Below are 17,789 nucleotides of genomic sequence, written 5' to 3' on the forward strand. Positions count from 1 at the left end.
TGTTCTCATGTAAACAGGAAACAGTTTCCCGGACAGGAAACAGGAATTGGGAGAACTAACAGCAAAATGGACTATTCTTTAAATGGTAAAAAATTGCAACATGCTGCTATGCAGAGGAACTGGGTGTCCTTGTGCAAGAATCTCAAGGAGTTGGTTTGTAGGTGCAGCAGATAATTAAGAAAGCAAATGGAATTTTGTCCTTCATTGCTAGAGGGATGGAGTTTAAAAACAGTGAGGTTATGTTGCAGCTGTATAAAGTGCTGGTGAGGCCACACCTGGAGTACTGTGTACAGTTTTGGTCTCCTTACTTGAGAAAGGATATACTGGCACTGGAGAGGGTGTAGAGGAGATTCACTAGGTTGATTCCAGAGTTGAGAGGGTTGGCTTATGAGACTGAGCAGATTGGGACTATACTCATTGGAATTCAGAAGAATGAGGGGAGATCTTTTAGAAACATAAGATTATGAAGGAAATAGATAAGATAGAAGCAGGGAAGTTGTTTCCAGTGGTGGGTGAAACTAGAACTAGGGGGCATGGCCTCAAACTAAGGAGGAGCAGATTTAGGACTGAGTTGAGGAGGGACTTCTTCATCCAAAGGGTTGTGAATCTGTGGAATTCTCTGCCCAGTGAAGCAGTTGAGGCTACCTCATTGAATGTTTTTAAGGCAAGGATAGATTAATTTTTTAACAGCAAAGGAATTAAGCGTTATGGTGAGTTGGGGGGGGGGGAGGGGAGGGAGTGAAGCAGAGTCCACGAAAAGATCAGCCATTGAATGGTGGAACAGGCTCGAGGGGCCAAATGGCCTACTCTGGCTCCTAGTTCTTATATTCTTGTGAGAGAAGGGCAGATGCCATCGGTGGAATGAATGACAAAAAGACGACGCTTACAGCCCTCAAGGTTTAAAAAATAACAGCCCATCAAATGATGCATCATTTGTGTGGTTCGGAACCACCTGAAAACATCAGGGTGAATTTCCGAAATGGATCCCTGTGACTAACAGACGGCACCAAATCAAAACCACAGCCTCCTTCTCCCTTGCGCACCCACCTCCCCATGCACCTTACCCCCACCCACCAGCCCCACCCCACCCCCAATCACCACCACCCAGTGTTGTACTGTACCTGCCAGTGCATTAATGTTATTTAACCCAACAGTGGCTCCGGCTAGCCCCTGGAGCGTTCCCAGGGAGGTCAAGGAATTCATGGCAGCACCAGTGCCAGAATTTGTTGTTCCTGCTACTGGAGGTGTGGTAGACGCACATGAGAAAGAAGAAAAGAAAACATTACGACTGTACTTGAGGAGAGAGAGAAAGAAAGAGAGAGAAAGGGAGAGAAAGAGTGTGAGAGAATTAAATAATCAGAATTCTGCCTGTTTTAGAGCCACAGGCAGACCAGATTGTAACATGAGTTGGCACAGTGTGAGTGGTAAGGCAGAGGACATCCCCTACATGGCAACTAGTTCCAGACGCCAGCTTTTCAATTTCGTAAACAGGTAAGAAAACTTTTACCCCAAGATGGAGGAGGGAAAACTTCCCTCAGTCATGCTGCTGTTTAGGATTTCACTTGGCAAAGGGGAAAGTTTTACCCCTTGCCTCCTGAATTAAAAGTTTCAGCCTAAAGAAAACCGAAACCTTTGTGGAAACTTCATCACAGCAACAATCTGCATTTGTGTGGCACCTTTAATCTGGTAGGATGGTCCGAGGTGCTTTGCGAGAGTTTTTTTTTTACAGATAACCAAAAGGCTCGGTCAAAGAAGTGGGCTTTAAGGAGCATCTTTAGAAAGGAGAGAGAGGTAGAGAGGCGGAGTGGTTTTGGAGGGAATTTCAGAACTTTGGGCCAGGCAACTTGAAGGCTTGGCTGCCATTGGTAGAGCAAAGGAACTTGGGGATACGCAATTTGTTGGTTAGTTCTAACGCAGCCAAACTAATACCCCTTCATCTACCCAAATAATATTCTCTCCCCAAACCCCCCTTCTCTCCTTCCACCTAGCTTGTCTCACGATATTACCCTACAGAACTGAAATTTCTGAAAATTGATCAAGATCAAAACTAGTTAATCAGCAAATTAACTAATTCGTAAATCCCCTGTGGCATTTGGCAGGCTAGATTTCGAGGGCCAATTAGGTCCAAGTTATCTGAATGCAAGTCCTACATTTTGCTGTTTTTATATAGCGGTAGATTTTCTTGTCTTACTGTTTATAATGGAAACAGGAGGTTTATAGTTTGTGTTGCAACTAGAGCATTTGTTGCCAGCGGTGGTGGCAGTACATCACCTCTACTGGCAGGAGGGTGCAATTACACCGTGACATGTTTACATGGGCAGTTTCCATTGTCAATGTGGAGGCAGGACTTTTATAATAGGAAAAATTCAGGCCAGAAATGTACACAGGACTGCAAATGCATCTCAATCAATCTCCTGTGGCAGTGCACGTAGGGAGATTATGGTAAAGATCAGGTGAACTGGCTTCCAGCTTGAGGGCCAAAAGTGGGGAAAGTTAGGGTCCTTATTTTTACTATGAATTTCAAAGTCTGCATTTAGAATGGAAACGGCCTATGCAAACCTGTCACGGGAGAGTTACGCTGTCAAGTCAGTAACAGTGTGACATGTTTACACTGGCAGGTCCCATCATGAATGCTGACCTTGGAATTTATAATGGAAAAAGGAAGCACAAACTCAGGATACTTAACACATGAGAGATATATACAGTCACAAAAAAGATATATACAGTCACAAAAATCAAGTAGTAATTCATAAAATACATACCAGGCATCGACTGCTGATTGCTGGTTCCCCATTGCACTGCGGGAACAAATGTAAAAACACTCACACACATGCGCAGACTACCCTAACTTCTCTACTAATTTACACTTTATTTTAATAATAGAACACCTTGTTTGTCAGATTACCGACCTTGTGCATTAGTATTGGGTTATTAATTCACTGCTGAACAGCCTAAGGAAATGCACCAAGTGATTTCCAGCCAAATCGTCCTACTTCTCCAACAAGCCATCTGCTGCTGAGTGTTACTCAGCTGGGAACAAGTACACCTGGACAATAAGGTCCATATTGCTCGTGTCTGCCTTGCTGAGCTCCACCCAACTCTAAGAACTTACACGCGCTCACTGTCAATGAGTGAGGGCTCTCTCCGTTATGACAGGGCGACCATCAGGAGCGATAATCCTGCCTGACTGTACAGTTTGGCTTGGCTGCTAGCATTCTCGCATCTGACCAGACGCCAAGAGACCCAGCCCTACCTGCAACCTAGGTGTCCTTTGGGCAAATAGTTAAATCGGGGTCTGGTAAATGTTAAAGATTCAAAAGACAATTCTTGGGGAAAAGTAGATATTCTCCCAGTATTGTCGTCAACTGTCAAAAGAAAATAATCCATCTCTGGCTGTTTGCAGGAGTGTTTTGTCAACTGGCTGCCGTGCATGCCTACATAACAAGAACAAGAGCACTTTAGAGCAACACTGAGACACAGTAATACTCTAAATTAAGCTTTGCCTTCGACCGCAATTTTCATTCCACAGCCTCTGGGCACTGTGCCCAGACAAGATCACTTTCAGTATAAAACTGTGTGCTGATCTACCCTTCTTGATCTGTATTATCACTGGTGTAACTCCACCTCCGTCCCTGGTGTAACTCCCACCTCGGTCCCTGGTGCAACTCCCACCTCGGTCCCTGGTGCAACTCCCACCTCGGTCCCTGGTGCAACTCCCACCTCGGTCCCTGGTGCAACTCCCACCTCGGTCCCTGGTGCAACTCCCACCTCGGTCCCTGGTGCAACTCCCACCTCGGTCCCTGGTGCAACTCCCACCTCGGTCCCTGGTGCAACTCCCACCTCGGTCCCTGGTGCAACTCCCACCTCGGTCCCTGGTGCAACTCCCACCTCGGTCCCTGGTGCAACTCCCACCTCGGTCCCTGGTGCAACTCCCACCTCGGTCCCTGGTGCAACTCCCACCTCGGTCCCTGGTGCAACTCCCACCTTGGTCCCTGGGGTGCAACTCCCACCTTGGTCCCTGGGGTGCTACTTAACCAAGAAAAGTGCCATGATCAATCCATTGGTCGATCTATAGCATTGGCAGCCTCAAGCCTCAGCGCACTGTCTAATGGGGGGTTGCGGGGGGAGGATTGGAAATCAGCCAAGGATTGTCTGATTGTTTTCCACTAACACTTGTTGGGATATGAGAGTGTGCACAGGGATATTTGGTGTAGGCAGAAATGTTTTCAACCATGCTGTTGTCAAATAAGCCGTTATTTTGGCAAGGGTGTGGTTTTTTACTTTATCACCTGAAGTGCCACTCTGGGTTAGTGAGCTTAAGAAGGGAAGGTGGGAAAAAAATTCCAGAGGTTAAGGCCCAGGCAGCTGAAGGCGCGGTTCCTAGTGATCAGGCAAAGGAAATGAGTGATGCACAAGAGGTCAGAATCCGAGGAAGGCAAAGTTCTTGAAGAGTGGTGGGGTCGGAGGGGGTTACAGAGATAGGGAGGTTCAAACAGCAAAGCGTTGTTGTGATAGGGAGAGGTGAAGTGGGACAGCCCATCATCAGATCTGTCTGGAAAACCTCCGTCCCATCCAGCACAGTCAGCTCTGCTTCCTGTTCTTGTTCAATGACAGCCGACCTCTCACTGATCGGTAATACTGAATGGAGCCGGAGACGTTAACTATGCAACGTGCTAAAATTCACTGACAGCAAAGACAATGAAAGGACAGTTTACTGAAGGGCACAGTCACCTGACGATACACATCGGGAGATGCCAGATCAGATTCAGCGTCCTGTATTTACTTGTTTTAAAACAAGGTCCCCGGTCAGAGATTACCAACCGAGACTATCTGAGTTTGTGTTTGCAGAATGTTCACTATCCAAATGGTTCCGCAGCTAAAGCCTTCCCCAAGCCTGCGCATTAACATGGCTATATCATTCTGACCAGGCTTTCTTTTATTTGTTCAGAAGGTGGGGACATAGCTGGCAAATGCAAAGCCTGCATTTATTGCCCTACCTTAATTGCCCTCAAGGGGGCAGTGACGAGCTCCCTCCTTGAACTGCTGCAGCCCATGTGGCGTCGGCACACGCTCAGAGCTTTTAGGGAAGAACTTGCATGATTATGACCCAGATGCCATGAAGGAACAGCTCAAAGTAGTTCCATGTCAGGATGGCGTGTGGTTTGGAAGGGAACTTGCAGATGGTGCTGTTCCCATGGCCCTGTGCTTCGAGGTGGCACAGGGCGAGGGTTTGGGAGATGCTAGTGGAGGAACACTGACGAGTTGATGCAGTGCGTGTGCTTGATGATGCACACTACAGGGATAGTTCTCTGGTATCCTCCTCTTACAGGCCCTGACATATCTGGTATATTTCTAACATGTTAGTTTTTATTTCAGACTTTCAAGAGTTTCTCATTTTCCCCTAAACACTCCTGACTAAATTGTGAAACATTCATTTTTACTATCTCTTTCAATCTGAACCCAGTTTTTCCTCATTTTGTTTTTCACTCGCTTGTGGGACATGAGTGTCATTGGCTGGCCAGCATATTTTGCTCATCCCAAGTGACATGTAGGCCAGACCAGATAAGGATGGCAGATTTCCTTCCCTAAAGGGCATTAGTGAACCAGATGGGTTTTTCCGACAACAGTTTCATGGTCATCAGTAGATTCTTAACTCCAGATTGTCTTTATTGAACTCAAATTCCACCATCTGCCGTGGCGGAATTTGAACCCGGGTCCCCAGAACATTAGCTGAGTTTCTGGATTAATAGTTGATAACACCACTATGCCATCAGCTTCCTCTGTAATTCATGATTCAAGTCATCACAATAAAGGTGATCATAAAGCCTGGAGTTCAGTTTATTGAATATGTGGCATCCAAAATTTGACCAGTCTCATCTTGCATTCCTTAACACCACTCCTTGTTCATCTCACCTTTCCGCTCACCACCTCTAACAAAGCAAAGTGGTTTTGTTACTGTCTCCAAGTGTTTCCAACCCCATCTCCTTTGCACTTGTATTTCTGAAGTACTGAGATAAAGTTTCAATATTGATCCATTTGCAAACCTTCCACTTACATCTCAACTCAGAGGGAGAGAATGCTAAGATAAAATACTGCAGATACTGGAGTCTGAAACAAAAACAGACAATGTTGGAAAATCGCAGCAGATCTGACAGCATCCATGGACAGAGAATAGAGTCAACGTTTTGAGTCTGAGAGCTCTGACTTAGGGTCATCCAGACTCGAAACATTGGCTCTATTCTTTCTCACCGCAGATGCTGTCAGACCTGCTGCGATTTTCCAGCATCTTCTGTTTTTGTTGTGGTAGAGAATGCCCATTAACTCAGTATCACACTCTGCAAGAAGGCATCCTCAGGTGAGGGAAGCCCTAATAGAAAGGGGAGCCAGTCAGGTTGCTGTTCCCAGGCTGGCTTTGGTAGAGCAAGGGGTCAGCTATCCACCTCCTTTCCCATGGAGAGTCATGTGTCTCACGTTGGAATATAAAGCAGGAGGGAGAGAAATTGGGGTGGCGGTGGGCACGGATACACAGATTGAGGGTGATACAGTGAAGCGTGGAACTGACAGTGAAAAATATTGTGGTATTATCATGCCACAAAGGGAATGACCCAGGGGACAACATCCAATTTCTTAGCTAGAACCACGGGCAACTTTCAATCAAAAACTTCTTAAATTTGTAATACCCTCTTCACTTTCAGCAAATCCTTTGGGAGCAAAGGATTAATGCAATTATCAGATTGTGCACATAGTTTTACTCAGCCTAATGATCTCATTTATAACCATGTGATTTGGAAAAATCTATATATATGTAGATTTGCTATGAAAGTGCTCAGGGTCGAGACAGCGTGTGGGGTGCTTAAGAATAATCGGGTGGTCACCAACAACGTGTGCGAGACGGAGACAAAGGTTCAAGTCTCTCACCAGCACAGGGGGGGATGCATTGAAATCAATAAAAATAAAATGCAAATCTGATGGGTTCTAGAGCAGATGAATTATCAGTTCCTCCTCAGTGTCAGACCAGCTGATCTCAGAATTCCTGGACCAGGGAAGGAAAAATGAAAATAGGCCATGGGATCTGCTCCTGATAACTTTACCCTTCCGCCCCTAGAAGCCATCATTTGTAAGCACGGGATCAGAGCAGGGTGAGGTTCAACTGTCAAGAACTTCATGGTCAAACATGTCTGCATCACAGGCTCTCCTGGTACAAGAAAACATGGGCCATTCCCAAGAAACAACACTGCAATTCAATGTTGTTGGAAGGGTGAAAATGAAAACGTGAAACTGAAGGTGTAAAATAAATTCAATCCAAAGAATCAAAACGTGAGCTGTGGTTCTTTTTAACAATTTTAAGGCTTCCTATTTAATTGTGATCGATGCTGGACTGGCTGATTAACATCGAGAACAAGCCTCCTCAGGACAACGTCTAACATTGAATTGGTCACCGAGTTGGAAAGCACACAGGTCCACCGAGGTCCACACTATTTGGGCGGCTCAGTGGTTAGCACTGCTGCCTCATAGTGTCAGGGTCCCAGGTTCAATTCTGGCCTTGGGTCACTGTCTGTGTGGGTTTCCTCCGGGTGCTCTGGTTTCCTCCTACAGTCCAAAGATGTGCAGGTTAGATTGACTGAGTCTGATGTCAGGGGGCTTAGCAGAGTAAATGTGTGAGCTTATGGGAATAGGGTGTTGGGTGGGATTGTGGCTGGTACAGAATTAATGGGTCAAATGGCCTCATTCTGTACTGTAGCGATTCTATGGTTCTATTTGACAGACGATTATTATTCCCTGACTAATAAAATCTCAGAAGTAACGATAAAAATACTTCCATTAAAATAACACAGTAACTGAACAATTGCTGGCCTGAGTACTGACTCTGTCTCACTGTAATGTCCGCTGAGTTGACACTGGGTTGGTTCAGTGCCTTTGCACGAATAATGTGTGAACAAGCACCGAAAACCTCCGGCTTCATCTGCGGCTGGAGTTCTCCAGCCCCGCTGCAGTGAATAGAGCTTTGAGACGTTCTCCATTCACGCTGGCAGTGGGGCGACTATGGACCAGACTGGAGAAACTCACTCAATGACTTTCGATCCTGGCACCCTGGTTGCAGGTGGGTGAGGACTTCTTATCGGACACAGCCCATAAGACCATAAGTCATAGCAGCAGAAATCAGGTCCATCGAGCCTGCTGTGCCATTCAATCATGGCTGATGTTTTTCTCATCTCCATTCCCCTGCCTTCTTCTTGATCCCCTTATTAATCAAGAACCTATCTATCGGTGCCTTAAACACACTCAATGACCTGGCCTGCACAGCCCACTGCGGCAGAGTTCCACAGATTCATTACTGTCTGGCTGAAGAAACTCCTCCTCATCTCTGTTTTAAAGGATCGTCCCTTTAGCCTGAGGTTGTGCCCTCTGGTTCTAGTCTTTCCTACCAGTGGAAACATCCTCTCCATGTCCACTCTATCCAGGCCTTGCAGTATCCTGTAAGTTTCAAAACGATCCCCCCCTCATCCTTCTAAACTCCATTAAGTACAAACCCAGAGTCCTCAACCGTTCCTCATATGACAGCCTCCAGGGGTCGAATTCACATTGAATCATCAGTGAATTATTAGGGATCCCGTGTTGCCTGATAGCACATTGTCAGCACCTTCCATTATCGTCTAGGAAACAACATAGGTGACCGCAAGCAAAATGCTTGATATTTAAAATTAGCGCAAACTTGTCTTTTTTAGATTGGATCTTGCAGTAAGAAACCATCCTTGATTGTTCTATTCCGGTGATGTTATTGGCAGACTTGGAGTGTACGAGCTAAAAATAAAACTGCGTGTCCTGAAGGGCTGGAAGGGACAGGAGCTCCTCTGAAACTACCATCAACATTTCAAAACACTGGGGGGGGTTTGGAACTAAATTGCCCAATCTCACTGCACCCACAGTGAGAAACAGCAGGAGAAACATTCTGAAATTTACCATTTACAGAATTTAGATGCATGGAATTAACATCAAATCTGTGAAATCAAAACCTACAGTGGTTGCAGCAGAGTCTGAAGTAAAATTGGGCCCATAGTTATCCCATTTTAAATGCACAGTACATTCCCTGCATCCTTTGTTAAACCTCATTCAAATCCTTTATCTGAAACCATCTTCTTAAAAACAGACCTGGTGTTACACCGACTTATCTACAATTGGCTTCTTTAGATTAGCTAGGGATCACATCACTGATAAACACAAAAGCATTATCACCATCCTGCAGTGCAGGTCTCTTTGGTTTAAGCAGACTTGAGAACTGATCGTACAAGATTCAATCATTGCAAAGACTTCAGTACCAGACTTGCTCTGGAAGCTCCCGTGTGCTGGAGAGTTTAAGCTTTCATTGTGCTCCGAATAGCTTGTGGATTATGGCTGTTCTTTAACAAGCATTAACAACTCACTGGCTCTCTGATGGCACAGTGACTGCTCAGTGAACTATACGATACACGGCAGCTCCAGGCTGGACAATGAGCTAATGTCTCCCATCTTGGACGCTACGTTGTAGGGGCACAAACTGGCCTCAGAATCGCGAATACAAAAGGGAAAAAAAAACACAGCCAGGTTTCCTTGCACTGATCACCTCGTTCAATCGGAAACCCAGGGTGGAGGGTGGGGGGGGGGGGGGGGGGGGGGGGGCGATGTTGTTTATGCATTACTCTTCTCAACTGGCGAGACTGCCTCTGGCCTTTTAACCATTCACGTGCCAACAGTGAACATTTAAGTTGACCAGTCAGTGGCGGCAATGTCTCCAACACAGTTTATTTATTTATAAAGTTTTTTTTTAGTGTCACAAGTCACTGTAATGAAGTTACTATGAAAATCCCCTAGTTGCCACACTCCATGTTCAGGTACACTGAGGGAGAATTTAACATGGTCAACACACCCAACCACCACGTCTTTCAGACAGTGGGAGGAAACCGCAGCACCCAGAGGAAACCCACGTAGACATGGGGAGAACATGCAGACTCCACACAGACAAGCCAGGAATCGAACCCAAGTCCCTGGAGCTGTGAGACAGCAGTGCTAACCATTATGCCACCATGCTGCCCATAGGAAGTAAACTGGAAGTTCAAGATGCAAGGAATTGGTGGAAGTTCAGGGGTGGAGTGGAGGAAATGGGATTGATTGGACAGTTCAGATGCAGAACAAGACTTTCATTTACCCAGAACTTTCCAAAGTGTTTTATGGCGAATTCATCACTTTTAAGGGTTAGTAACTGGCATAATGGTGGAAGCCAATTTATAAACATCAGGGTCCCAACAAATAGTAATACGTTCATGGACAGATAATCTTTTTTTGAGTGATGCTGACTGAGGGGTAAATTCTGGCCAGCAAACCAGAAATGAGGGGCGGGAGTTTACAGCCTCACTTGAGCAAGACTGGAAATTCCCACCTGAGGTCAGTGGACATTTCCGTTGTCCGCTCCTCGGCCGCTCCGATTCCGTGGCAGGCAAGGTGGTAGAATTGCAGTGAACTGCTCTGCATGTCTTCAAAATAATGCAATGGGATCTTTTACATCCACCTCGGAGAGCAGAGGCTGAGGAGGCCCTTGGTTTAACACCTGATCTGAGCCCGCCCGCTCACACAGAGTAGCATTCCCTCCGTACTGTGCTGCAGTGTCAAGCCTGGGTTATTTTGCTCAATTCTCGACAGCGGGACTTGAGCTGATGACCTTTTGACTCAGAGGTCAGAGTGCTAACACTGCACTATGGTCTTATTCAGTCCAGAAGTATCTGTGACCAGAACCAAATTTACTTTCTTCTGGCCCTCCTCTTTAGTGATGTAAAAAGTGACACATTGCCTACCGGGATTGGTATAGAAGAGAAAAATCACAGAATCATACAGTGAACAGGCCCTTCAGCCCATTGAGTCTGTTCTGACATGCCAGAACCAGCTAAACTATCCACCTAATCCCATTTACCAGTACTTGGCCCATAGCCCTGAATGCTACAATGAGCTAAGTGCTCATCCAAGTACTTTTTAAAGGATGTGAGACATCCCGCCTCAACCACTCTCTCAGGCAGTGCATTCCAGACCCTCACCACCCTCTGGGTAAAAAAGCTTTTCCTCACACCCCTCCCAAGCCCCTCACCTTGTGTCCTCTCGTGACTGACCCTTCAACTTAGGGGACCAGCTGCTCCCTATCCACCTGTCCATGCTCCTCATAATCTTGCATTCCTTGACCCGGTCACCCTGCAGCCTTCTCTGCTCCAGTGAAAAAACCCAAGTTTATCCAACCTCTCTTCACCATTTAAATGTTCCACGCCAGGCAACATCCTGGTGTATCTCCTCTGCACCCCTTCCAGTGCAATCACATCCTTCCTATAATGTGGCAGCCAGAACTGCACACACTACTCCAGCTGCGGCCTTGCAAAAATTCTATACAACTCCAACATGACTTCCCTGCTTTTTTATTCTATGCCTTAATTGATAAAGGCAAGTGTCCCATATGCCTATTTCACACCCCACTAACATGCCCTTCTGCCTTCAGAGATCTATGTTCCTCAGGACTTCTGCGTGTCATGTTGTTCATTGAATACTTCCTTGTCAAATTATTTCTTCCAAAGTGTGTCACCTCACATTTTTCAAGTTTAAATTTACCACTTATCTAAAAGTTTATTTATTAGTCATAATTAGGCTTACATTAACATTGCAAAGAAGTTACTGTGAAAATCCCCTAGTCGCCACACTCTGGCGCTTTTGGGTACACTGAGGGAGAATTTAGCATGGCCAATGTACCTAACCAGCATGTGTTTCAGATTGTGGGTGGAAACTGGCGCACCCGGAGGATACCCACGCAGGCACGGGGAGAACGTGCAGACTCCGCACAGACAGTGACCCAAGCTGGCTCTGTGAGGCAGCAGTGCTGACCATTGTGCTGCCTCCCATTTGACTATCCTGTCTATGCCTCCCTGTTGCCTAAGAGATCCAACCTCGCTGTTAACCACCTGGCCAATCTCTGTGTCATCTGCAAACTTACTAATGCTACCCCCCAACATAATCATCTGTGTCGTGTGTAAAAGATGAATAATAGAGGATCCAGCACCGATCCTTCTGGTACGTCACTGGACACTGGCTTCCAGTCATTAAAGCAGCCTTCTGTCAGAATCCTCTGTTTGCTACAACTGAGCCACCTTCTCAAATTACCTTGTGCATTTGCCTTCTTTATGAGTCACCCATATGGGATCTTGTCTAAGGCTTTGCTGAAATTCATATAGGCTACATCAACTGCACTATCCTCATCTACGTACTTGATCATCTACTCAAAGAATTCAATCAAATTTGTTAGGCATGACTTCCCTCCGTCAAAACCACACTGACTATCCCTGATCAAGCCTTGCCTCTCCCGTTCAGAACTTTTTCCAATAGTTTTCCTTCCACTGACATGAGACTCACTGATCTGTAGTCCCCTGGCTTATCTCTACGACCCTTTGTAAATAGTGGAACCACATTAGCTGTTCTCCAGTCCTCTGGCACCTTCCCTGTGACCAGAGAAGGAATTAAAAATTTGGGTCAGAGCTATCTCTTTCCTTGCCTCCCACAGTGACCTGGGACACAATTTATCCGGACCTGGAAACGTGTCCACTTTTTTGAAAATAAATCGACGCACACCCATAGTGTTAGGACAGGCTACAACAGGGCATGATGCTACAGAGCAGGCCCATTCATCAAGAATGAACACAAGCAACCCAGACCACTTGTGACAGGAACTTTTTTGACTCATATGCAATGGCATTGTGCACAAGACTTCCCACTGGTCTCGCTCATTTGGCTATTGGGGTCATTAAAAAAACGCCCTTTCCATATTCTGCACTGGAAAATTCAGAACTTTTCCTAGGGTGGAATGAAATCTGTCAACGCCTGGCACAGTGGCACAATGGTTGGCACTGCTGCCTCTCAGTGCCAGGGACCCAGGTTTGATTCCCAACTTGAGTCACTGTCTGTGTGGCGTTTGCACATTCTCCCTGTGTCTGTGTGGGTTTCCTCCGGGTGCTCCGGTTTCCTCCCACAGTCCAAAGATGTGCGGGTTAGGTGGATTAGAACATAGAACATAACAGTGCAGAACAGGCCCTTCGGCCCACGATGTTGCGCCGACCAGTTAAAAAACAATGACCCACTAACCTAAACCAATCCCTTTTCATCCATAAACCTATCCACGGATCTCTTAAACGCCCCCAAACTAGGCGCATTTACAACTGCAGCAGGCAGGGCATTCCAATCCCTCACCACCCTCTGGGTAAAGAACTTACCCCGACATCCGTCCTATAACTACCCCCCCTTAATTTAAAGCCATGCCCCCTCGTGCTAGCTTTCTCCATCCGAGGAAAAAGGCTACCACTATCCACCCTATCTAAACCTCTAATCATCTTATATGTTTCAATAAGATCCCCTCTTAGCCGCCTTCTTTCTAGCGAAAACAACCCCAAATCCCTCAGTCTCTCCTCATAGGACCTCCCCTCCATACCAGGCAACATCCTGGTAAACCTCCTCTGCACCCTCTCCAAAGCCTCCACATCCTCCCTGTAATGCGGGGACCAGAACTGCACACAGTACTCCAAGTGCGGCCGCACCAGAGTTGTGTACAGTTGCAACATGACGCTGCGACTCCTAAATTCAATCCCCCTACCAATAAACGCCAAGACACCGTATGCCTTCTTAAAAACCTTATCTACTTGATTCCCTACTTTCAGGGATCTATGTACACATACACCTAGATCCCTCTGTTCATCCACACTATTCAGAGTCCTCCCGTTAGCCCTATACTCGACACATCTGTTATTCCTACCAAAGTGAATTACCTCACACTTCTCTGCATTAAACTCCAATTGGATTGGCCATGATAAATTGCCCCTTAGTGCCAGGGGGATTATCAGGGTAAATGCATGGGGATAGGGCCTGGGTGGGATTGTGGTCGGTGCAGATTTGATAGGCTGAACGGCCTCTTTCTGCACAGTAGGATTCCACGATTCAATACCCTTAGCTGTTATTTTGTGTGCACGGAACAGTGATTTATCAAGTTGTGCCAGCGGCAAACAATTTGATGCGTTGAGATTGGAGATAGTCATTCAGAGAAAGCAGTTATCACTTTCCAGAATACTTGCTAATCTTAGCCAGAAATCCATTAAACATTCAAAAAAAATTCTAACTTCAAAAAACTAAACAACGTCTCATCTGTTTCCTACAGCCTAACTCTACAATGAGGATCCACCCACTATCCACTGGGGCCCACCTAAAGTAGTTTCATTTCATACTTCACAGCAGCATCATTTCTGATATCTGATTGAAAGTGGAAAAGTTAATCACTCCCAAAATTAAATGGACCACCCGTTGTGTGTTCCTGACCCGTCTGCACTCACGCAGAAGACACAGTCACACGGACGCAACTCGAGTGAGCTAAGGATTTTTCACGCTTGCAATAGCACATTGGAAACACATGCTCATCAATGTGACATTCTACATTTCATTCACACCCCCTTCCCCTGACAATAAGAAGTAGTCTGTTATTGTCATTTGAATGCCAGAAGACAAAGAAATATATATTGATGCCCATAAATAATTCCCTGGAAGAAAGTATCGAGTTAAAACAATAACATGTGGACCTTTTGAAGTGAGATCAAAATCCCATCTCGAAATCCACTCATGTCCAATGCAATTAATCTCTCAGGGGCAGATTTGCTGGACCTTAGGAGGTTTGGGGTGGCACAGTGGTTAGCACTGCTGCCTCACAGCGCCAGGGACCCGGGTTTGATTCCCGGCTTGAGTCGCTGTCTGTGTGGAATCTGCACGTTCTCCCCATGTCTGCGTGGGTTTCCTCCCACAGGCTTGAAAGACAGAGTCATAGAGGTTTACAACATGGAAGCAGGCCCTTTGGCCCAATTTCTCCATGCCACCCTTTTTTTTTTAAAACCATTAAGCAAGTCCCAATTGCCCACGTTTGGCCCACATCCCCTATACCCACGTGAATATCTAAATGCTTTTTTTAAAATCATACTCCTCTTTACTACTACCTCTGGCAGCTTGTTCCAGACACTCACCACCCTCTGTGTGAAATAATAGCCTCTCTGGATCCTTTTGTATCTCTCCCCTCTCACCTTAAACTTATGCTCTCTAGTTTTAGACTCCCCTATCTTTGGGAAAAGACGTTGACTATCTAGCTGATCTATGCCCCTCATTAATTTATAGACTTCTATTAGATCACTGTGCTGGTTAGGTGCATTGGCCATGGCAAATTCTCCCTCAGTGTACCTGAACAGGGACCAGAATGTGGCTACTAGGAGATTTTCACAGTAACTTTATTACAATGTCAATGTAAGCCTACTTGTGACACTATTAAATAAACTTAAACTTGTGGAATGAAGCCCTGTGTGGTATTGTTATGGAAGGGAAAAGCACTTTGACGAGGTGAAAAGAATGGTTTTGGTGAATGTCAGTCAGATGTATGGTGCACTGAACTCTCCTCTGGGCTCGAAGCATACCGTCTCATCCATCAACTCAAAAACTTAACAATCTAGACCTACGACGTGTGCTATCTGAGTCTGTAGCCTGCAAATACAATTTTGGGCTTTGGCATTCAGCTCTGACCCAGATCCAACAGAAATAGCAAAACACATGGGAAAATGTTCACGCCAAAACTCAGGGGTCACTGTCAGTTGTGTTTCAATCCTGATCCATTAGGAAACAGGTGAATGCTGCCAGAGTGCTGTCACTTTACTAGTGGATACTTGCCCACCTAACTTAAGCTCCTCCAACATAAAATACGATCAGATTGCAGTTTGCAGTATGGGCCCACAAAACACTTCAGTGAATTTATCAAACCTTGAACCAATTAAACCACCCAGGCTCATGTGCCAACATCACTAAGCAATTGTTTTAGGAGAGAAATTATAAATTACCCTTAAAATAGTGATTTAAAAAGAGATTATATATGACAGTAGACATCGGAATTAGGAGCAGAAGTGGGCAAATTCAGCTGTTCAAGTCTTCTCCGCCATTCAACCATGGCTGATCTCTTTCTGGTCTCAAATCCACCTCCCCAACTTTCCCCATATCCCTTTAACTTGTTTTTTAAAATCAGAAATATACCTATCTCCTTCTTGAAACCATTTAATGATTCAGACTCCACCGTGCTAATGGGGCAGCGAGTTCCACAAACTCACCACCCCCTGTGAGAATTAGTTCCTCCTCACCTCAGTGTTAAGTCTACCGTCTAGTAACCTATACCAGTGACCTTTTGCTCTAAGGCAAAAGCAAAATACTGCAGATGCTGGAATCTGAAACAAAAACAGCAAATGCTGGAAAATCTCAGCAGGTCTGACAGCATCTGTGGGGAGAGGATGGAGCCAACGTTTTGAGTCTGGATGACCCTTCGTCAGAGTTCTATCACCATGACACGGTCCATCTCTGACATTCTCTTCTCTTCCTTGGCCTCTCTGTCTCCATTTTTGGTGATAAACTATCCACTAGTATCCATTACAAGCTCACTGAGTCCCGCAACTATCTTGACTACAGCTCGTTACACACCACATCCTGTAAAGACTCCATCCATTCTCTCAGTTCCTTCGCCTCCGCCGCATCTGTTCTGATGATGCCACTTTCCAAAATAGCGCTGCCAATATGCCTTCCTTCTCCGTCAACCATAGTTTTCCACCCACTGTGGTTGACAGGGCTTTCAACTGCGCCCAACCCCATCCCCCAGGGATGCTCTCTCCATCTCCCCTCCCTCCCAGAACTAGGTTAGGATCCCCCCTTGTCCTCACTTTTCACCTCATCAGTCTCCCCTACGTCTGTCTGCTATGTTCGGTCCATTGCCATTTCTATTACATATGACGTGCAACATCACAGGAGATCGACGATATATGTTATATCTCGTACATTTTTATTTGAAGGTGAGTGAATTAAAATTAGATTACCTGGACTTGTCAATGCGCCAAGTGCTCCGGTGGCCGCGGTGAGTGGGTTGGCATTCGAGGTCGCTGTGTTCTGAGCTGCCGCTGCAGCTGCTGCCAGGGTTGCCAGGTTTTGTAGCTGCAAAGCGTTCATACCTAAGAGGAACACAGACAACCTCAGGCCATGTCTGACGGGCTTCATTCACCGCCGGAAAACACTCTCCCACTCTTGCAGCTGGTAGTATCAAACAACAAAGAAAAGTACAGCACAGGAACAGGCCCTTTGGCCCTCCAAGCCCATTCCGATCATGATGCCCCAACTAAACAAAAACCTTCCGCCCTTACCGTGTCCCTCTATTCCCTCCCTAGTCACGTACCCATCCAAATGCCTCTTAACTGCTGCTAACGTGCCTGTTTCCACCACTTCCTCTGGCAGCGTGTCCCACCACTCTCTGTATGAAAAACTTTCTCTGCGTATCTCCCTCAAACTTTCCCCCTCTCGCCTTGAATCAATTGTAATTGACACTTCCACCCTTGGAAAAAGCCTCTGACTATCCACCCTGTCTCTGCCTCTCATAATTTTGTAGACTTCTATCAGGTCTCCGCTCAGCCTCCATCTTTCCACTAATCTTAATTTATTAGTGTCACAAGTAGGCTTACATTAACACTGCAATGAAATGACTGTGAAAGTCCCCTAGTCACCAAACTCCAGCGCCTGTTTGGGTACACCGAGGGAGAATTTAGCATGGCCAACGCACCTAATGTCATTTCGACTGAGAGTGGAAACTGGAGCAGCCGGAGGAAACCCATGCAGACATGGGGAGAATGTACAAAAAAGCATTCACTGCTTACCCTTTCAGAACATTCCAGCAATCTGAAAAA

General features: G+C 45.9%; 1 protein-coding gene across 18 annotated transcripts in view; it reads right to left on the minus strand.

The window, feature by feature from the left end:
- Nucleotides 1-17,789, minus strand: part of celf2 (cugbp, Elav-like family member 2) — a 614,034-nt gene that overhangs the window by 15,459 nt on the left and 580,786 nt on the right. For 11 of the 18 annotated variants that reach the window (XM_080207682.1, XM_080207686.1, XM_080207680.1 and 8 more), the window contains 3 exons: nt 16,932-17,063; nt 2,763-2,798; nt 1,122-1,238 (listed from right to left, as the gene is read on the minus strand). In XM_080207682.1, the coding sequence (XP_080063808.1) occupies nt 1,122-1,238; nt 2,763-2,798; nt 16,932-17,063 (285 nt within the window). The remainder of the gene's footprint in view (nt 1-1,121; nt 1,239-2,762; nt 2,799-16,931; nt 17,064-17,789) is intronic. The other 7 variants (XM_080207689.1, XM_080207685.1, XM_080207698.1 and 4 more) reach the window with 3 other exon arrangements.

Source organism: Carcharhinus amblyrhynchos, chromosome 19 (assembly GCF_965287045.1).
Source record: "Carcharhinus amblyrhynchos chromosome 19, sCarAmb.v2.hapA, whole genome shotgun sequence".
Lineage (NCBI taxonomy): Eukaryota > Metazoa > Chordata > Chondrichthyes > Carcharhiniformes > Carcharhinidae > Carcharhinus > Carcharhinus amblyrhynchos.